General features: G+C 44.4%; 1 protein-coding gene across 1 annotated transcript in view; it reads right to left on the minus strand.

Annotated features, from left to right (window-relative positions):
• Positions 1–20,142, minus strand: part of TES (testin LIM domain protein) — a 181,994-nt gene that overhangs the window by 97,525 nt on the left and 64,327 nt on the right. The window contains exons 3-4 of the mRNA XM_085653156.1: positions 11,697–11,949; positions 9,274–9,609 (exon numbers count right to left, since the gene is read on the minus strand). Coding sequence (XP_085509282.1) covers positions 9,274–9,609; positions 11,697–11,949 — 589 coding nt within the window. The remainder of the gene's footprint in view (positions 1–9,273; positions 9,610–11,696; positions 11,950–20,142) is intronic.

Consider the following 20,142-nt stretch of genomic DNA (forward strand, 5'->3'; position numbering starts at 1 on the left):
CGAATCTCTGGCTCTACACTCTGTCTCACCTCAGTCTTGCTGCACTCCTGATGACCTTATTAGCAATGACAGGCTGCTGCAGGAGTACTGCAGTGGACATGGCAAACAACTTTAGACCAATGCTTATAGTCCAGATAAGCTCTCAGACACCCAGAATAGGTTTAATAGCAAAGATAGTTCAATAATTCTGGTTTCTCACACACAAGTTAGCTTTAATCTGAATTATGATTAATCGAATCTCCTTAATGCTTTCTCACATCACTGTAACTCTGCCCTCAAAAATTTACTCACCCCATCACCATCATAAGTCCAACAATGTGGACAATTACCTGAGATGCAATGAGATCCTTTTCCCAACAGAATAAACTCTGACCTTTCAATAGATCATTGTCTTCGTACATATGCCAGTGCAGAAGCCACACTCCAAGAAGGAGATGTAAAATAACTCATCAGATCACTCTAGAGACCCTTTAATAAGGTCATCAATTCATCACTTCATAAGCTCTTACAAACAACTATAGATCAGCAGTGAAATAGAGAGACTCGAAATTGCGGACACGGTATGATCGTAATCCGGACACAGATATGAAATAATGACACGCAAATTATCATGGATCTCCAGATACCCTCCAATTATCCCAATATTTACACTGATCTTGATAACAGAATGATGGCGGGGAGATACGGTATTACATAGAAACCTATACCATGGTAAGTGTCTTACGGCTCCTAAGTCTCCTCTTTGAAATTAGATCCGTGAAGTACTTTGCCACCATATTAAACATCATATACAACCCACCTGTTGACAACACAACTCAAAATCTTCTTAGAGAACCTCAATCTGTTTGGAGTGATTCTAATGATTCTGTGTCAAAATATTAATCTCCATCAAAAACAAAGATTCTTACAATACAGCAATAAACCTACGCATATTGATGGGTCCAACCTTCACTCAATTCTTGGCAAGAAAAATCTAACAATCCCTGTACACTGGTTGGACCATTTCAGGTTCACTTTTCTCTACAAACCCTAAGAATTGGCCAACTGAAACTTACGTTCTGCACGGAGGCCTTTCCTTACTCATATGTTCTAGAATATAGACTGTAGTGAGAGAGACATTGCCGGAGAGATCATTGGGTGCTGGATTAGATGGGGGTTGGCACTGCTGTACCTCCCATAAACAGCTGTCTACTTCCCTGTGGAATCTACGCAATACATCTCACCCCACCTTTGCATTTGAAGTGGTTCTTGCAATTTGCTCTCCGATGTAATATTGGCAATGAGCGGTGGACGATTCCAAACTTCAATCTGTGGGCACTGTACAATACTATACCAATAAGGTGCATTTTTCACAGTGGAGTCGCTGAGCTTTTGGAATCAAGGTACAATTTTGTTTTTCTGCATTTCTTCACGGTGAATGGTCTCTGCTGGTCAGCACAATAACAGACTAATACCATGAGGGACAGCATGATGTCCTTACATGCAAGTGTGACCATCTCGGGTGACTCGTTCTGCCAATCACTTTTCTGCCAACACACAAGAGGCAACATTTTTGTGAATCTATAGAGAACAAGGAGTGCAATTCACTTGGTTGGATCGTGCTCTTGTTTGTATAAGACAGTCAGATTATGAGATGGGTTCCAGAGCCAACTACAGCTCTGTCACACATTAGTTTAATTTCTATAAGGGTATCCTTAAGTTTACAAACATTGCACCTTACTTAGTTTACTCACAATTTGAATCTTTAGGTTATACACTTTAAGCCTCAATCCGTATTCATGAACATACTTTGTTCACATTGTACTTTAAATGCTGGTGCTGATTATTTTTCTTCTCACCACTGCTATCAGACCATACATCTCCAGTGGAAACATGTAGACAACTAATACATTGCCACCCATTTTACAAATTCTTGGTGAACTACCAATTATGAGGAGAGGATGGTTCAGAGCATTCAATGTCTATTTAGAGACAATCAGTGGATTTAAATTTAGACCTAATAAAAAGCGGTCAATTTTGGAACATTTGCTGAATATTGAGGGGCAAGAAATATTTTACAACCCTACAGTATTTGTGCCTGGAAATGAGGAAAAATAACTGGACAAATATGAAGAGGATGCTTAGATGTGTTAGAGGCATTTGTGCTACTGGACAAACATTCTTCCTACAAGAACAATCTGCATCTAAGTCTGTTAGCATGTATATGAAACATGAATTTGAAAACTTAAGAGAACAACTGATAAGGGATCAATTGGCTAATAGTTGCGTTTCATCAAAAGAATACAGGAGAAAACGCTAACCTGCAAGAATCCTTATTTAGATGAGGCTTTTGAGATAGCCAACAGTATCAAGGGCTCCAAAGAGTCTTTGAAGGAAGTAAATTAAAGAATTGAGGTTTACGTGTATTTTGTTCAAAGCGAAACAAGTGTCGCCAAACAAATTTAAAAGAGGAAAAGGGTGAATAGTGATGCCATTTGTTTCAGATATGGGTCGCAGTTTCATGTTCCCTCTTTTAAGCATTGTCTTACTATACGCAAGCAGCGTGCTAAATGTGGCATGATTGGGTATTTCGCCAGAATAAACAAGATGAAAGGTAGAAGGGTTAATATGGGAGTGGGAGAGTCAGACTAAAGTTTAGCAATTAGTGTGTGCGAGTGTGCATGAGAGGTATGCACCAGTGTCTAAAGACCCAAATGAGGATGTGCTGGGAGACTTGTCTGTGTCATTTTTGATGTATTTGGGTTCTGCAATTACCATAATATCTAAATGCACGCTAGGTGAGAGAGAACATTCATGTGCTCTCTCCCCACCGGGTGGCAGTCCTTGGCGGTATAATGGAACTAAGGTAGATCTGGACAGATATTTCGAGCCAACATTGAATTCACAGGGTGTGTGGTGTTTGATAAGGTGTATGTTTCAGACATTCTAGGTTGGCATCAACAAGGATGTTGGGTATCGTTTTATAGCCTGGGTGAAGTGAACAAGTGTTGTGTGTGGAAGACTTGAGTGAGAAGTGTAGAAATAGAAAACTGAAAGATGTTCTGCAAGGAAATAGAGAGATATTTCATGATAAGATGGGAGCGCTTAAATATTTTTAACGTGATTAGGGTGCAGAAAGAGAGTGTGCCTATCAAGCATAACTTATGACGTGTGCCTATGAGTGTCCAGAAAGAGTACAGTAAAGGTCTGTGTTGGCGGAGAACCTAATGACAAAAGGGGTTATTGAACCCATTTAGTCCTCTTGTGATTATCGGCCATTGTTTTAGCCCATAAGAAAACCAAGGAGTTGAGTATGTGGATCGACTTGAATGGGTGGAAGGCCATCCTTTACCAAAAATAGACAAAATGGTGGCTACACAGAGAGGCTTTACTTTTTAGAAAGAGGTTCACATGGCCAAGGAATCAAGACACCGTACAGGTTTTGTGATGAAATATGGTGTTATAGTTCTGTAGAATGCTGGTTGGCCTTGCGTTAGCAGCAGCTGTGTTTCAGCATGTCAAGGTGGCGTATTATAAGGCTAGGATAGTATACTGACCTTTCAAGATGACAGTCTGCATACGAAGGAAGTGTGAATCAGCATAAGAGGTTATGTTTTTTCTGGGAAGGGTACTGCTCCATGTAGGGTTATTGAAAGCCATAGAAAAAGTGTTAACACCAAAGAATCATGAGGAATTTATGGTTTCTTTGGGTATGTGTGAGCTGTAGCTTAAGTTACTTACCTTCGGTAATGCCTTATCGGGTAGAGACAGGATCTAGCTGCAGATTCCTTATATGTGAACCTCCCAGGCGTCAGTCTGGATCCAGAAGATTTTTCTTGAGCAGTACACCTGCACGTCCGATAGGTAGCATTGGTTGACTCCACGTTACGTGGTTGGCTTCATGCTCCTAGCTATGACGTCCACGTTCTAATGCTTGGAAAACGTGTGCAGAGATGCCCACTTAACCACCTGGCAGATGTCAGGGACCAGGACACCATGTTGGAGAGCCATGGTGGCAGCTTTTGCCCTGGTGGAATGAGCTCTGAGGCCTTCAGGGGGCTGTTTCTTTCCCAGGGCGTAACATATCTTAATATAGAGAATTACCCATTGGGAAATGGTCCTCTTTTGCATGGCATGCCCCTTCTTTGCTTCAACATACCCAAGAGTTGGTTATCTACCGGAACTCTTTAGTGCGTTTGAGGTGAAACAATAACGCTCTTTTTGAGGCCAGACGGTGGAGAAATTCTTCCTACTTAGAAGGATGTGGAGGAGCATAGAAGGTGGGCAAGGTAACAGATTGCCCTAGGTTGAAAGGTGTTACTAATTTAGGCAAAAAATGAGCACCACCTTGTCTGGGAGTCTGAGAAGAAAATGCCTGGAACTCCCTCACCCTACTGGCAGACGTTATTACCACTAAAAAGGCTGTCTTGATGGTGAGAAGCCAGAGGGGACAATTGTGCACATATTAGATAAGTGAGGACCAAATTAAGGTCCCACTGGGGCATGATGAAACGAGACGAGGGAAACATATGTGCACGCCCCTTCAAGAATCTACATACAATGGGTGACTTGAAAAGTGACTGTTGATTGGGCAACCGTAGAAAAGCAGAAAGGGCCGAAAGGTAACCCTTCAGAGTGCCCAGAGCGGAGCCCTGCTGGGCAAGAAAGAGAATGAAAAGGAGAATGTCTGAAAGAGAGGCAGACAAAGGGTTGATACACCATTCTGTACAATATTTTTGCCATTAGCAGGCATATACTGACTTAGTGGAGGGACGCCTGGCTGTCAGAATAACTTTGCATACTTCAGGAGGAAGGTCGAATGCGGTCAACTGTCGCCGCTCATTATCCACATAAGGAGGCGAAGAGTGGACTGGTTCGGGTGTAGGACCCTGACCTGCTGCTGCAACAGAAGATCCTCCTGAAGGGGCAGCCTGATTGCAGGATCAATGCTCATTTATAGAAGCGCAGGATACCAAACTCTGTGTGCCAAGTCCGAAGCCACAAGAATGACTTGTGCCTGGTTGCTCCTGATCGTCTTGAGCACTCTGGACAGGAGTGGTATGGGGCGGAAAGGTGGAAAGGAGGCCTGAGCTCCAATCGAGAAGAAAGTGTCACAGAGCGAAAGCTGCCTTGGAAACTCCAACGTGCAAAACTGCTGACATTGCACGTTCTGGGCTGAGGCGAACAGATCTGATCAAGGTTCTACCCACTGCTAAAAGAGTCCTTGTACCACCTTCGGATACAGACGTCACTCATGATCCGCAAGGCACTGAAGGCTGTGCTCGTCCGCCCTGGCGTTCAGGGAACCCGCCAGGTGTTGAACCACCAGGGAAATGCCCTGTTCTTTGAGCCAAGTCCAGAGGCACAGGGCCTCCTGACAGTGTTCATGATCCCAGTCCATCCTGTTTGTTGTAGTACCACATGGCGGTGGTGTTGTCTGTGAACACTTAAAACGGTCTTCCCTTGATAGATGGTAAGAAGGCTTTCAGTGCCAGTCGAATCGCATGGAGCGCCAACAAGTTGATGTGGAGCCTGGTTTTCACCGAAGACCAGAGGCCTCTGATCTCCACCTCTCCGAAATGGCTGCCTCATCCCAGGAGTGACACATCTGTCACCACTGAGATCTGGCTGGGGAAGGGAGAGGGGTCTGCCTGTAGCCTATTTGCGTGTTATCAGCCACCAATGCAGATCTTGAGTAGTTCCCTTCGAGAGCTGGACCAGGTCAGGGAGATTTCTCTGATGCTGCGCCCACTGGAACTTCAGGTCCCGCTGTAGAGCCCGCATGTGCAATCTGGCACGAGTCACTAGCAGGATGCAGGAGGCCACCACGCCCAGCAGCCTCAGTCGGTCTCACCCAAATCCAGGACAGAGGCTGAAACAACGGAATCATAGCACCATGTCCAGAACAGCTCTGATGGAAGCGAGCGCCTGGGAAAGAGTAAGGTGTGACTGACACATTGATAGCGAACCCCAGGGAGAGCAGGAGCTTCACTGTAGTCTGGAGGTGGGAGACAACCTTCTGGGCTGTGGCCATCTTCAACAGCCAGTCATCAAGAAGGGGGAAGACTAGAACCCCTGATCACCGCAGAAGAACTGCGACCACTGCCATCATCTTGGTGAACCCCCGAGGGGCGCTGGTGAGACTGAAGAGGAAAGCAGCACACTGAAAATGTTCATGGCCCACCATAAACTGCAGGTAGCGACTATGGGCAGGCAGGACATGGATATGGATATGGATATGGAAGTGAGTGTCCTGCTAGTCCAACGCTACCATCTAATCTCCTGGGTCTAGGGCAGACAGAACCTGAGCCTTTAAAGTGTCCTTCCTGGCTACAGTAACAGTGTTCTTCCTGGCTACAGTGTCGCCCTAAGTGGGAAGGGTATGACCAGGCGTGGGTCCCGTGCTCACTACGCCACAAGACTGATTTCTATATGGCTGTGTCCAAACTGGGGTGGAGTGGTGAGCAAAAGAATGATGGATTAAACTCAGGTCCTTGTGACTGGGGGTGAATATTTGCATTGTCTTGCATTCCGTCCATCAATTGTTTCTTTGGCACTAAACAGTTACACGACACATGCTTCTGCGCCTCGTGTATTCTGTTTAGAGCTGTAATTCGGAGGTGATTTCAGGAGATGCAGCTGGGCCTATTTGAAAGGAAGCACTGTGGACACGGACACCTGGCAACATGACTACTAAGTGTGAGTGCTTTTATTCCTCCTGGGCTGTCGGAGTGTCCACTTCACTTTCCCTCCCTTAACCCCTTCCTCTCTTCCCTTCCCCCATTGTCCTTGGCCTGTCACTCTCTCCTTTTCCCGCTATTTCTTCTTGAGTAAGTAGCAGCTGCGGGGACAGTTCATTCCACTATTCTCAATTAAATGCTTTAGCTGAAGTGTCATTGAGCACGTCTCCTGTACTGTAACCCCATGGCCAGGCAGACAGTGTGCCTACTGCCTGAGAGAAATGCAAATTGGGCCTACTGGTTAATCTGCAAATGTAAAGGATAAAATCTGCAAATGTAAAGGATGCTTGGGAGTTAGTACTTGTACTGGGTTGAATTGATCAAAGGTTTTTGAAGGCAAAGACATTCTTATGAGGGGTCATGCAAAGAGTTAACAAGTGATCTGTGCAGTGAGTGTTATTGTTTGACGAGGTGTTGCAGGGACAGTAATGTAAAACAAATTAATAGCATACAGTCTCAGTATTATTAAAATATATATTATGGAAGCACCATTTTATCTTAAACTTTTACGCATTTTGTAGCAGCCTATCTTGTACTGTGTGTACTGCAAGTTTAAAATAGTGACTTACATATTTACACAGTGCTTTCTGCCACAGACTGACCTTGTAGCACTAAAAATACACAGTCGCTATTCTTCACTGCACCAACCAAGATGTAATTATGTGGCTTTCGGGTTACACAGAGATCTCTGCAGTTTATTAACTAATAGATGTTCATAATGTACTACAGTGCATTTGCCACAATCATTTAAAAAAAATAAGTAGCTTTCAGAATATTTTGGATTTTTTAGCCACACCTTTTGTACAATTGATATTCTGAACTCAATTATCTAAAAGTGCTTTAATACGCAATAAAGAAGAAAATAGAGTTTTGGTGAAATAAAATATTTGCAATAGATCACCTAATTTAAGTGGGGTAGCCGAGATTTATCAATATTTTCTGGTTTCGCTTTGTACAAATCGACCGCTAAATTAGTATCTATGTTTCTTTCATTATTTTATGGCTTTGTTTTCAACCTCTTTGTGCAGTTTTTATATACCGCAAATTCGACCCGAAGTCATTTAGGGCTTTCACGAGCACCAGTTACATTACACAAGGTCACATTTAAATAGGCACATGCGAAAATAACTGATTCGCCCAGAAATGCAGGCAATTCACCTTGAGAATTAAACCTGGTTACGCAGTTCCGAAATAGGCATCTCCGGCCGCAACATCACGTCTTGGGTGCAGGGAGGGTGGCAGGCTGAAGCCAGTATTAGAACTCTGGGCCTGATTCACAAAGGACTCGGGGCGGAATACCCGCAATTAGAATTCGGACTTCAGATATTACACCCGAGTGCGGAGGCTCCCCTATGACTGCAGGGCCTCTGCCACGAGTGCAGAGGCTCTTTGTGAATCGGGTCCAATATTTTTTTTTCCATTTATCACAGAAATATTGCATCAAAACACACCAATTTTCAAAACTTTTCTCTGGGGAGAACACCTCCAACCTTCCCTCATAAACATTGGCCTCGCTCATGATACAGCCCATTCACTGGTTTTATGCCTCACCACTTTCAAATTCCACCAGCCGCCACTGCAAGTCAAGCACAACTATTACAATGAACAACAAAGAAAATCAACTAGTTTTGTTAACTAAGATATGTATTCCTGTATGTACCTATACGTAGGTGGCCTACCTATCGAGATCCTAAAAGTACCTTACACGATAAGGACTTCACAGTTGCTTGGGGTAAAAGGAAAGGAAGTGGGTGTGAAACCTCAATGTCAAGCGGATGGTTTCAAGTGGAGAGGGAAACGACGGGGAGGGGACGATTGCAGGCAAGGATGGATAGGGTGAGGGGAGAGATAGAGTTACGTGTGGTAGAGCGGTGCGCTGGGAGCGGAAACTCTTCAGGGATGGTCCAGCGCAGAGATGGCAGAAACCACAAGAAAGTAAATCACATTAGACAAATCAAATCATGCTAAATAGATAAAACGTTTTAAACCAGTGAAATGTATCTGTACGTTAGGGGTGACAATGCCTTTTTTTGTCCTGGCGCGTTCTAAGTCGCTCACTATCAAGTATAACTCAATGTTCCTGTCTGTGCATCTGCAGGGCAATTAACAATTTTTTCAAAGCTTGGAATTTGATTTGGAATCTAGTGGTCACTGTAACAGTAGATATTGAGCGCATTCACATCCTGTTTAAACTCCATTGATGTAGGTGAAGGCTGCTTATTCTACAAAATGCTCGTCTTCGCACGCCACAAGTGCATTGCTTTGCTTTTTTGGGTTGTGTTTTTTTTTTCTTTTTACTGCAAGTCAATTTACGTTTCGTTAAAAAAGACAGCTCCACATCATGATTTTTACATACACAAATGGTCACTTATGCATGCATGTTTCGGACGCAGACCCTGACATTTGGAACCGTTCTTGCTTCCACACTCCAGAAAACCTCAAAACTTTCTGTTGTGGGGTGTGTGTGCATTAAGTTAGTTAAACAATAATACAGATGCAGTTCACTTGAATTTACAAAACGCCCTTGCTTGAGCCGTGATCTACGGACACTTACATATTGGGCCCCCTTGGGTGGCGCGGCCTTGTTCGGCGCCCCTCCGACGGTCCCGGCGGCGCTGCGGTCCCCGTCGCCGGGCCTGCCCTTCTCCGCCGCTTGGGCCTCCACCTCGGTGGGGAGCTTGACATCCCCCACGCCCAGCACGTCGTTCTTGTACTTCTTCACAAACTGCTCCATCTGCTTCACCTCGCCGGGGGACAGCTCGTGGCATTTCGCGGGGTCCTGGTCGTGAGCTGGCAGCTGCTTCGCCAACTGCTTCTTCCTGTACTGCGCGCCCTCGGAGCCGGCCACCGGCTGCTTCTCCTTCGGAATCATCTCCATATAGCGCCTCGCCTAAAGCAAGAGGAGGAGCAGGAGTCAGAGAGCGCGCGCCATGTCACTTACAACACCTCAGACCAGAAACATTGACAGAGCGGACCAGAAGACGCCCCAGGCCGCTCCCATCAGCAGCAAACACACCCAGGTTAGCATTAACGGAAACAAGTTAAACCAATCAAAATGTGTTTTTATACAGACTTTACTAACTCACTTTTAATCATCTACAAGGTGGAGAGTGCTCACAAGACAACGTTTGTATTACATTAGTACAGTATAGTGCTTTGAAGCTTTCCAATCCCTTGGACGCTCAAACCGTGTAATAAGCCAGGAGAGTGTAACAACGTGTGTTCTAGTACAAAAGAACAAACAGTCACTGAACCAACAGCCACTGACATTCGAGAGGTTTATGACTTGAGCGTGTTTCTATTAACGGAAACACAGAAATGTCATTCCCACATCCCAAACAGAAAGAGTACACCCGAGTGACCTCACCGCACCTCCACACTAAAGTCACGGCTGTTCAGGGCTCGGTTTAGGAACACGCACGGCTGAGGTGCAACTGAGTCCGCGGGCCACACACAGCCCTTCTGCAGCACTTCATCTTTCGACAATACTGCATTGAAAGAAGAGATTTCTATTCAAATCTCGAGCTCTGGTTCATCAGGCACAAGTACAAACTGCAGTGCGGTTTTCGTTTGTTTTTTTTACTCTCAACATAGTCAACGGGCTGTTACCATATACAGTAACAGAAGCCTGGAAATATCTGACGTCTTCCTGCGGCTGACAAGACAAATGACAGTCTCTAATGCAATGGCCTCGGCGAGGCTGCTAAGTACACTGCAGAATGCAGCCTCGCTGCTACACAGAGGTGCTGTGCGGGTCCGACGCTAGCACTGGGAGGACATACAGTTCAGTTACTACCGGCCTGTCGGCAAACATGGACGCTACAGTTCTAGCCCCAGCCAAGGGTTTAAGTGGGTAGGGTCCCTCCGGGTCTCAGACCCGTTAGTAATTAAAAACGGACATTGAAACGGATCCCTCTCTTCATGTCCTTAACTCTGTTGACAAATAACACTGATCGATTTCTGAACATTGAATATAAAAACCGTTAAGATAATTCGCACCAGCTATTTAGTTCCCATTTATATTTCACATGATGTACCTAACCTTGCATCAAAATACCAGCCGGTGGCACACTACAGGGATCACAGAATCCAGAAGGTTAAGCCCCGCCTTTAATTACATAGGCCATGCACCTACCCAGATACACACTGACTTTCTCCATCCCAGGTAAAGCTCTGGCCCCACCCAATACTTTAGGGAAAACTCTGTTATCCAGGGTTATCAGTTCATCTCCTTACAGTCAATTCCCTCCGTAGACCTGCCAAAATTGTGAGTGCTTAGAAACAGGACACATCTCAGTACTGAGAAGAATGCGGACTTTAGGCCAGCGTTCACAGGGGTAACCAGAGCATGGGGAAAACATTCAAAGCTCAAACCTGGTGTTGTACAACGAGACAGCCAACATCAGATAACAAGTAAACAATCCCATCTAGTTCTATGCCACGACTCATCTCGGCCATAAGCAGGCAAACATAAAAAAAAGACAGCACTGCATTATTTATTCAGAGAAGAAAGCACTGGAGGTATTAAAGACTAGCTAACACGGTGGCGTGTGTTTACATCGGAAATTATATTGCGGGATATAGAAAGAAATCATCACAAAAAACATGGGTAAGAAAAAGATCAGGAGGTTAATAGTAAGAATAAGGGTTTAAGAATAAGACCGAAAATAGCATAAAAAGTAGCATAACCATGTTAAAAGAAAGGTCTAATGGGCAACTCCCACATAGACGTAGAAGGAGGGCTGTGTTGGGAGCTGATAGCGAGTCCTCCTTGCCATAAGCCAATATTTAAAAAAAAAAAAAACAGATTAGAAAATATGAAGAAAAATTAACACTCAACTTCGGATTTAAATATCAATTGCTCCGAGATGCTTTTAAAAGTAATTAATGAACATGACAAAAATCCCTTGGAGACAGCTGGCATACATGCCCATCCCACACCACCATCGAGAGTATTCAGCAGGATGCATTTCCTACCAAGGTCTGGTTCTGGACCGGCGGAGCCCATTCGTAGGTGACAGTTTTTATGGAGACGTCTTTCTTGGCAGCCACTGGGTTGGTTAGGATCATCACGCTTCGCTTGTACGTGGGGATCCCATCAGTTTTCAGTTTTCCGATCATGGCGGTGTATTTTGTATCTTCAAAAAGCTTTCCCACTTTGCGGTCATCTTCGTTGTTTGACACAACATCATGCTCTTCCTGGCCACACTTGCAATTTCTGCAGACTTTCCTAGATATTAGACATGAGTTTTCAGCAAAATAAACACAAAGACAAACTGAGCCAATTCTGACAAACCATATAAAACATTAACTGATCTATGACTCGAGCATGCATGTTTAAAGATAAGACAATGAGTGATAGTAGAAAACTTAGATGTGTGTCTTTTGTGATTGAAAAGTGCAATACATTGATCGACGCCTAATAAATTGTACACAATTCTTGTATTATTTACGCAAAGAGGTTTTGCTGCCTGAGCAAGGCTCATTGGTTTGATTCTAGAACCCTCTGGCTTGTCTTCGTACTTGGATCTCCTATTTGCCCGAACGTGAGCTACTGGGCCCAATGCGATAAGGCAACCTCATACACAGTCTTCCTGAATTGTGTAACTAATTGTTAAGGGCAGAAGGGGCACAGGTCTTACATTCACATTGTGCAAAACAAATACTATGCAACAGAACAAGAATATATGCCAAGGCAGTGAATAATACGTTATTCACTACAGTTTTCTAATGAACCCAATTTTACTCGAAATACCACAGTGCAATAGTCAAATGTCTAATTTTAATAACCGCTTGACTGTCAAGAGGAAACCATGCTTATTGTTCCATCTTTGGAACTGGTCCTCTGTACTCTGCATTTACCTACGAAAATGTGGAGAGGGCTTCCCTGGCACTAAGCAGTTTCTCTTGTCATCCGCATTCCGATTTAGTAGGATCCTGGCTTATTAAATGGGAAAGAGCAGTGAATGTACTCACATACGGTTAGCAATCTAGTGCCAGGTTAGGTAAAAACTGTTTGAAGTTAAGAATCTGCACGTACACGTGTTAGCTGTGGCACAGAAGCGGCAGGCTTTGTTTAGGAGAAATGTGCTTAAATAATTTAGGCAGTACTAAAACAATATTTAAATCAACAATCCAAACAGTAAAATTTCCAAACCTATTTAGTGAAAGAAAGATAAACCCGATGAATAAAGCAAGACAAAAATGACAAAAACTGGATTAGAGGATCAGGAGAGTTTTTGAAGGAAAAGGGGCAAGCAATAGTGGTGTTCAAGTCAATAACAGCATATGTGAACTCCTAGAAGTGGCCACCAGAGGACACCATTGTAACAAAAATGAAAAAAAGTTACAACCCAACTCTGCTGCCCCACATAGGTTAAGAATGCAAGGTCAGTTACCTTACAGTCTGGTACATTCACACTCTCATAAACGTTTCAGATTGCTGAATGTCTTCCCTCTAAAAGTTTCCAAACTGAAGGTGACATATTAAGGATACCAGGGCACACATATCAGTGGGAATGTGACTCAACCACTCTCTTCAGCCACAGCTCCACCAAAGGTCCCAGTTCCCTCTGGTCCGCTGGATCTTCATTAAAGATGTCCTCCTCGTCCTTTAGGTTTCTGAGACCACAGGGGACCAAGCTGGTCTAACCCTTGAAAAGCACTCCTAAAGCTTGGGTTAAAGGGAAGGCCTACGTCCACTCCGCAATCAGATGTTCTCAGTAGGTTCTTCCTCTTCTGGCCCTCTCTCCAGGTGCAGGTGTGTTCTGAAGTGTCTGTGGGGGTGGGGGCCTTTCTTATAGGTGCCATTTCCTAGAGTTTGGTGATAATCCTATGAAGAGTCCCAGAGTTCAGTTTATCCATCTTTCACAGATTCTGTCTTTTTACTGCAAACAATTCCAGAAAACCTTACTTTGGGGAAATCCCAAGACTGCAGGACCCAAGGACCATTCGGTGGAGCTTCCAGACCCCTCACTGAGTCTGGCTTATGGAAATGAGAACATTTCTTTCCCTCCCAGCAGACCCACTCAACCAAAACCTATATCCAGGTCACTTTTGCCAGTCAGTTTAGCCAGACTATCTACCGGGCAGGCATTCATGGAAGGCGATCTTGCTCCAGAGCCTTGCCTAGAGTTAAAAGTCGACCAGCGGAGTCCTTGTCTGTTCAATTCCACCTCCTTCCCTTTTATTCCTAGGTATCAACAGGTGCCCTGTAACTACTTCTGCATGGCCTTCCTGCCAGACATATGCAGCAGGACATCTGCTCCCAAAGATCCTTTGCTCTTTCCTTAAAGCAGCTTAACACCTTTTCAGCTTATCGCTGGGATGCAATTACGGGAGGGGAGTGACTTCAGGAAGAGCTTAACACATTTTGCTACACAACACTATTCAGCCATGCTTATCGTGTATCTGAGTTCACCAATCGTATGTTCTGGAGCACTCAGTTGCAATGTCAGAAGCACAGTGATGTCAGATCTGCAAATTTTGGCAACTATGGTGCGAAATTTGTTGCATGCAACGATAACGTCTTATATTCTGCTGTACATCACTATGACATTATGTCTGCTACGGAGATATGTTAAATGTGCAGTTGTAAATACCTATGACTTCAGATCTACAGTTGTGAAAACAGACAAGTCACGGTCTGTGAGCATTTGTGCATGGATGCGTTTTCGTAATTAGCACCTTAAAGCCAGGACTGTTGGCTTTCCCAATTCTGGTTTCCAAATGCAGAAGCTTATTGGCAGGCAAAGCCTGTTCAGTGGGATGGACAAATCAGTGCTTACTTTAGGAGTCACAAAAACACAGAGAGGAATGGTTTTGAACCCGGTCTGTCCTAGTCCCCAATATATAAGGATAATGAACCAAAAGGAGGAACAGTTCCGTACTTACAATTACTGCTTTAGAAAGAACTACAAGATTGCAGAGAAATCATTATTTTTATTAGAAGAACCCTCACCCACCAACCTAGTTGGTGGCATGCTTCATCATCGGGTTCCCACCTGGGATGCCAAGTGCCTCCCAGGTGTGCTTCAACACCTGAATTACAGCGGAGCGGGATTTTTTGAGCAGTGTCAGTGAGAGAATAGGTGGTGAGAGTTAAAATTGCCTCTAAGATCTCCCTCTATATTAGGTTGACCTAATTCTTTATTGGTGGGGTTGTAGGGCAAGATTTAAAGGAATAAGGATTAGATTTCGAATGAGATTTTACTTGCTCTCAAAACATCACTTTGTTGGTCTACATGTTTCAGCCTCCAGCGCTGATTAGCTAGGCTTTCTTCAGGACCAGTGAAGCACATACACTTGCTAAGGTGTATTAGGTTGTGAGTAGTGAACTGAAATCTTGTGGTTTAGCTAAATACGAATCACTGTTATCGCAAGTTCGCAATACCTTATGGATCTCAATGTGGGGACGCTGTCTTATTGTCAAACCTTCGTCAAAGTCAGCAGCCCGTATCTCTCACCTATTCTTGCCCAGTCAGGAGATCCCAGAGATTTGCACCTTAAATCCAGAACTGTTGACTTTCCCAATGCTGGTTTCCAAATGTAGAAGCTTATTGGCAGCCAAAGCCTGTTCAGTGGGATGGACAAATCAGGGTTACTTTAGGAGTGTCATCAAACCAGAACTGCAGGAGTTTAAGTTATTAAAAAGAATGTTGGTGACTGGGGAAACTCGTGGGGGACAGAACCCACTGGCCAAATGCAGACTAAAAGCGAGCTTATTATTATTATTATTATTTATAGAACTTATAATGCGCAACAGCTACCCGCAGTGCGTTTCCCGGCGCCAGGGATAGACTAGAGAAGAAAGAGAGAACACAGTTACCATGTCAACACCAATTAAAACAGCAGGAAGACAATTAATAAAGCAAGGTCTTTAATTTTTTTCGGAAAGGTAAAAACATCGGCGCCAAGATAGAGAACATTGCCGTAATCAAGGCGAGATATAACTAACGCTTGTACGACAGTTCTCCGAGTGGAATGGGGAAGCATCCACAGAATTTTCTGCAGCCATCTTAAGATGGCAAAGCAGGTGGAGGCAACTTTGGTAACTTGCTGTCTCATAGATAACTTGTCATCTATAAGAAAACCAAGATTGCGGACCACAGAGACCGGTTGTGGAAGGGGTCCCATATTACTTGGCCAGTGCTGAGGGCCCCATAACTCTTTGTTCTTACCCAAAATAACGACCTCCGTCTTGTCGCCATTCAACTTTAGGAGATGCATTTGCATCCATTCGGCGACGCGGGAAAGTCCATTTTTTAGAACAGAGTCACAATTGCCTTCACTACTGGAAAGGGAAAAGACAATCTGTGTATCATCGGCATATGAAAAGATTGTCAGCCCAGCGTCCTCAGCGATAGTAGCCAGGGGTCTAACATAGATGTTGAATAGTAGGGGACTGAGTATAGACCCCTGGGGGACGCCATATGCCGATGAACGAATAGCTGAGGAGGCTTTCGCCGAAAAGACCTGAAAGGTGCGCTCACTCAAAAAAGAGGCAATCCAGGCGAGTGCAGGGCCATCCACTCCAAGGGACCGGAGGGAATTTAAGAGAATAGTGTGGGACACGGTATCAAAGGCCGCACTCAAATCCAATAGGATGAGTGCAGATGTTTCCCCTCGATCAATACCGTGTCGCAACCTCTCCGTAACCCCTAGGAGAGCAGTCTCAGTAGAATAGTGTGCTCGGAAGCCAGATTGAGAAGGGTGTAAAAATTCCGAGCTTTCCACTATTTGATTTAACTGAGAGTTAATATGTCTTTCCAGTACCTTTGAGAGAAAAGGCAACAAAGATATGGGTCTGAAGTTGGACAAGTTCAAAGTATCCGCACCGGCTTTCTTTAGGAGGGGAACAACCATTGCGTGCTTCCATTCTGGTAGCACATAAGACTCAGACAGGGACGCATTAAGAAGACTCATTAGGACCCGACGGGGTTCAAGATCCAGTGACTTTAAAACTCTTACTGGAATCAGGTCACGAGGGGATCCAGATCTGACACTGTTCAAACAGGAAGAAAAGGAGATATCATCAAACAGCTGCCAGTTAGTGACCTTCAGCAGAGGAGAAGATAATTCAGACGCGTTCGGTTGCATCTGGTGAGAGTCCGTTGCGGTCAAGGGAGAACTCATAGAATCATATATACGCTCAACCTTGGCCACGAAAAACTCAGCGATGGCTATACATTGATCTTCCTCCAGAGCTGGAGGGATTGGGGCAGCATCAGCTCCTGTTAGCTTTTTTACTACAGAGAAAAGAGTGCGTGGGCAATTCTGGGCTTGCGTCACTGTACTCACAGTGTAAGAAGCCCTTGCTTTTTTACATTGGGAATGGTACCCTTTAAGGGCTTCTTTATATTCCGCTTTAGAAGACGCAGAATAGAAATGCCTCCATTTCCTTTCAAGCACCTTGCACTTGGCTCTTAGGATTTTCAGGTCTTCCGAGAACCAAGGTGCAGGAGGATGATGTAATCTGGTGCGCTTAGGTGTTAAAGGCAGTAAAGTAGTTATAGCACTCGTGAGCCAGTGAGATATTGCCGTATTAAGCTCTGAAGCAGAAACATCCGTGTCAGGACAAGTTTTGGAGAGATACTGATTGAACTCTACAATGTCCAGCCTTCCCCACTGATGAATCAGTTCATTCCCACCACGGCTACCCATGACTGGACTCTTGAGAAGAGACAGGGAAAAATGAACCGCGGAGTGGTCAGACCACTCTAACGGACGGGCACTCCGTGAACAATCAAGATGCAAATTTGAAAGGATAGGGTCCAACAAATGACCGGCAGAATGAGTGGGTCCAGAGTTCCGAAGTAATAAATTCAGGGCTTCAAGATCATTTAAAAAGTGTGTACTAAGAGTACAATGGGGATCTTCAAGGTGTAAATTGAGATCACCTAAAATAGTAAAATTTGCTGCTTTAAGAGGCAAAGGAGCTATGGATTCGGCAAAAGACGACGTCCAAGTACTCGCGTTGCCGGGGGGGCGGTAAACCAAAAGACCTGAAAAGGTAAATTGGAAATTAATTGCCAGTTGAAATAAAGCAGCTTCACAACCAGGTAGGGGAAAGGTTTCAAGCTTACACACATAACGAGATTTACAGATTATCGCGATGCCTCCTCCCATTCCGGAGAGTCGATCTTGTCTCACTATAGTATAATTACTCGGAACAGCAATGGCAACATCCGGACCAGAACTGTCCTGAAGCCATGTTTCCGTACAAAATATTGCATCCGGCCTCTCATCCATAATGAAATCATACATATGGTATTTATGTTTAGACAAGGACCTACAATTAATACTCCAAAAATAGAGCGGAGGACCAGCGGGTAGAATTTTAGCAGCACGTCGGTTTCCACGGGTACGTGTGCGAGTCAGCGCTTTGCAGCGAGTCATTTTACCTGTGTTAAAATTGCCACCAGAACATTTAAAATTATGGGTCGGTAATATGTAAGGGATGCAATTAGCATAGGAAGGGGGGCGCAAATTATAAAGTGCCTCACCTGTGTATGAACCGCATCCTGCCAGAGAGTGGCTAACTGTCATGTTTGAAGCGGAATAAGTGAGTGGCCCCTGGACCCGTACTGACGCGGACGGGCGCAGACGGGCTAAACTCTGGCGAAACTCCGGCGGAAGTCCGGCGTCCCGCAGCGCGTATCCGCTGCGCGTAGCGTGGCAGCTTTTATAGTGGTCTCGTGTCCTTGTGACCCTGTACCACTCCAACCCCACAACAAGCACTGAGCGCGATTCCCCGATCCAAGATGGCCGCCAATCACGAGTCGGGACAGAGGGCCCGCCAAACGCGGTGGTCAAACAATTTTATGATGCGGGTAAGCTGGAATGAGTGCGAGTCTGCGGGCAGCCCTAAAAACAAGGGAAAGCAAAAATAAAATTCAAATAAGATATTTAACATGGAAATTTTAAAAGGGATTATCTCGGATAATCCGAGCGCATTTAAAAGTATCGTAGGTAGTTAAGCATGGGAGCGTTCTCTAATGGCAAGACAGAGTACACTATTTGCCTGCTTTTTATAGTGGTCTCGTGTCCTTGTGACCCTGTACCACTCCAACCCCACAACAAGCACTGAGCGCGATTCCCCGATCCAAGATGGCCGCCAATCACGAGTCGGGACAGAGGGCCTGCCAAACGCGGTGGTCAAACAATTTTATGATGCGGGTAAGCTGGAATGAGTGCAAGTCTGCGGGCAGCCCTAAAAACAAGGGAAAGCAAAAATAAAATTCAAATAAGATATTTAACATGGAAATTTTAAAAGAGATTATCTCGGATAATCCGAGCGCATTTAAAAGTATCGTAGGTAGTTAAGCATGGAAGCGTTCTCTAATGGCAAGCTTGGCTTCCTGGGTTTAGCTATGGACGGCCACCTTCCTCCTCACGATATTGCATGTGGGGAGTAGGAAAAGAACAGACAGTAGCAATCTACAGAGATGTTTAGGATACATTCAACAGAAAGTAATGCGTGTGCAGCCATGGAAGGCGCAATGTAATACTGAGTGCAAAACATGGCAGAGCAATGTCAAATACGCATACAATAATTCTCAGTGCAATATGCTAATTCGATCAAGATCTGCTGGCATACAAATGCAGGCATATCAGGACACTGCAGCAGAACATTTTGCACACATATTGTAGTGAATGTTTTTGCAAAGATGTCAAGGCATGTCACTGGCAGTGGCAAGCAGAATACAGGCCAATGCACATATTTCTTCTCATTAAGTTTCCTAACGGTATATTATTGAGCCAGACAATAGACACAGCTGTTCTAGTCACTTGTCTTCATTACTAGCTACCCACAAAGTTCCAGTGCTTCATGGAGAGTGAGGTCTGCTTATGCTCCTCTCCTCGACAATTTGTAAAGCATGTTTTTATATTATCATTTCGCTTTTGCACAATTCTCTTAGGCAGAGCAAGTAAGGCATATTGGGTTAAGGTGAATAAAGAAGAGATACATATCGCCTTCCTTAATCTGTGGAGAGCTGGTTAAACATACTCGACTAAATACGCGCCATTTAAAAATAGGATGTGGTGCTTTTTTCCCCGATTTTTACAATTTGATGCCACCTATAAGGAGGCATACTCCCGGAACTAGGAGCCAGGGGGCATATGTATCAAACGATTTTGTATTCGCAAACGCTGCGAATCGCAAAAAAACAGCGTTTGCGAATACAAAATCGCAAAATGAGATGTATGAGGCATTTCAGCCTCGCATTCTTAAGGAATCGCTAATTTAGCGATTTCTTAAGTTTGCGTAAGCATTTAAGAAATCGCAAATTGCGATTTCTTAAATGCAATGTAACACGCACCCAAGTTGTGCGATTTCTCCTTAAGAAATCGCAAATTACCACCAACTTCAAGTTGGTGGTAATTTGCGATTTCTTTGAAAAATGCACTTTTTGGCATGTTT

Source organism: Triturus cristatus, chromosome 4_1 (assembly GCF_964204655.1).
Source record: "Triturus cristatus chromosome 4_1, aTriCri1.1, whole genome shotgun sequence".
Lineage (NCBI taxonomy): Eukaryota > Metazoa > Chordata > Amphibia > Caudata > Salamandridae > Triturus > Triturus cristatus.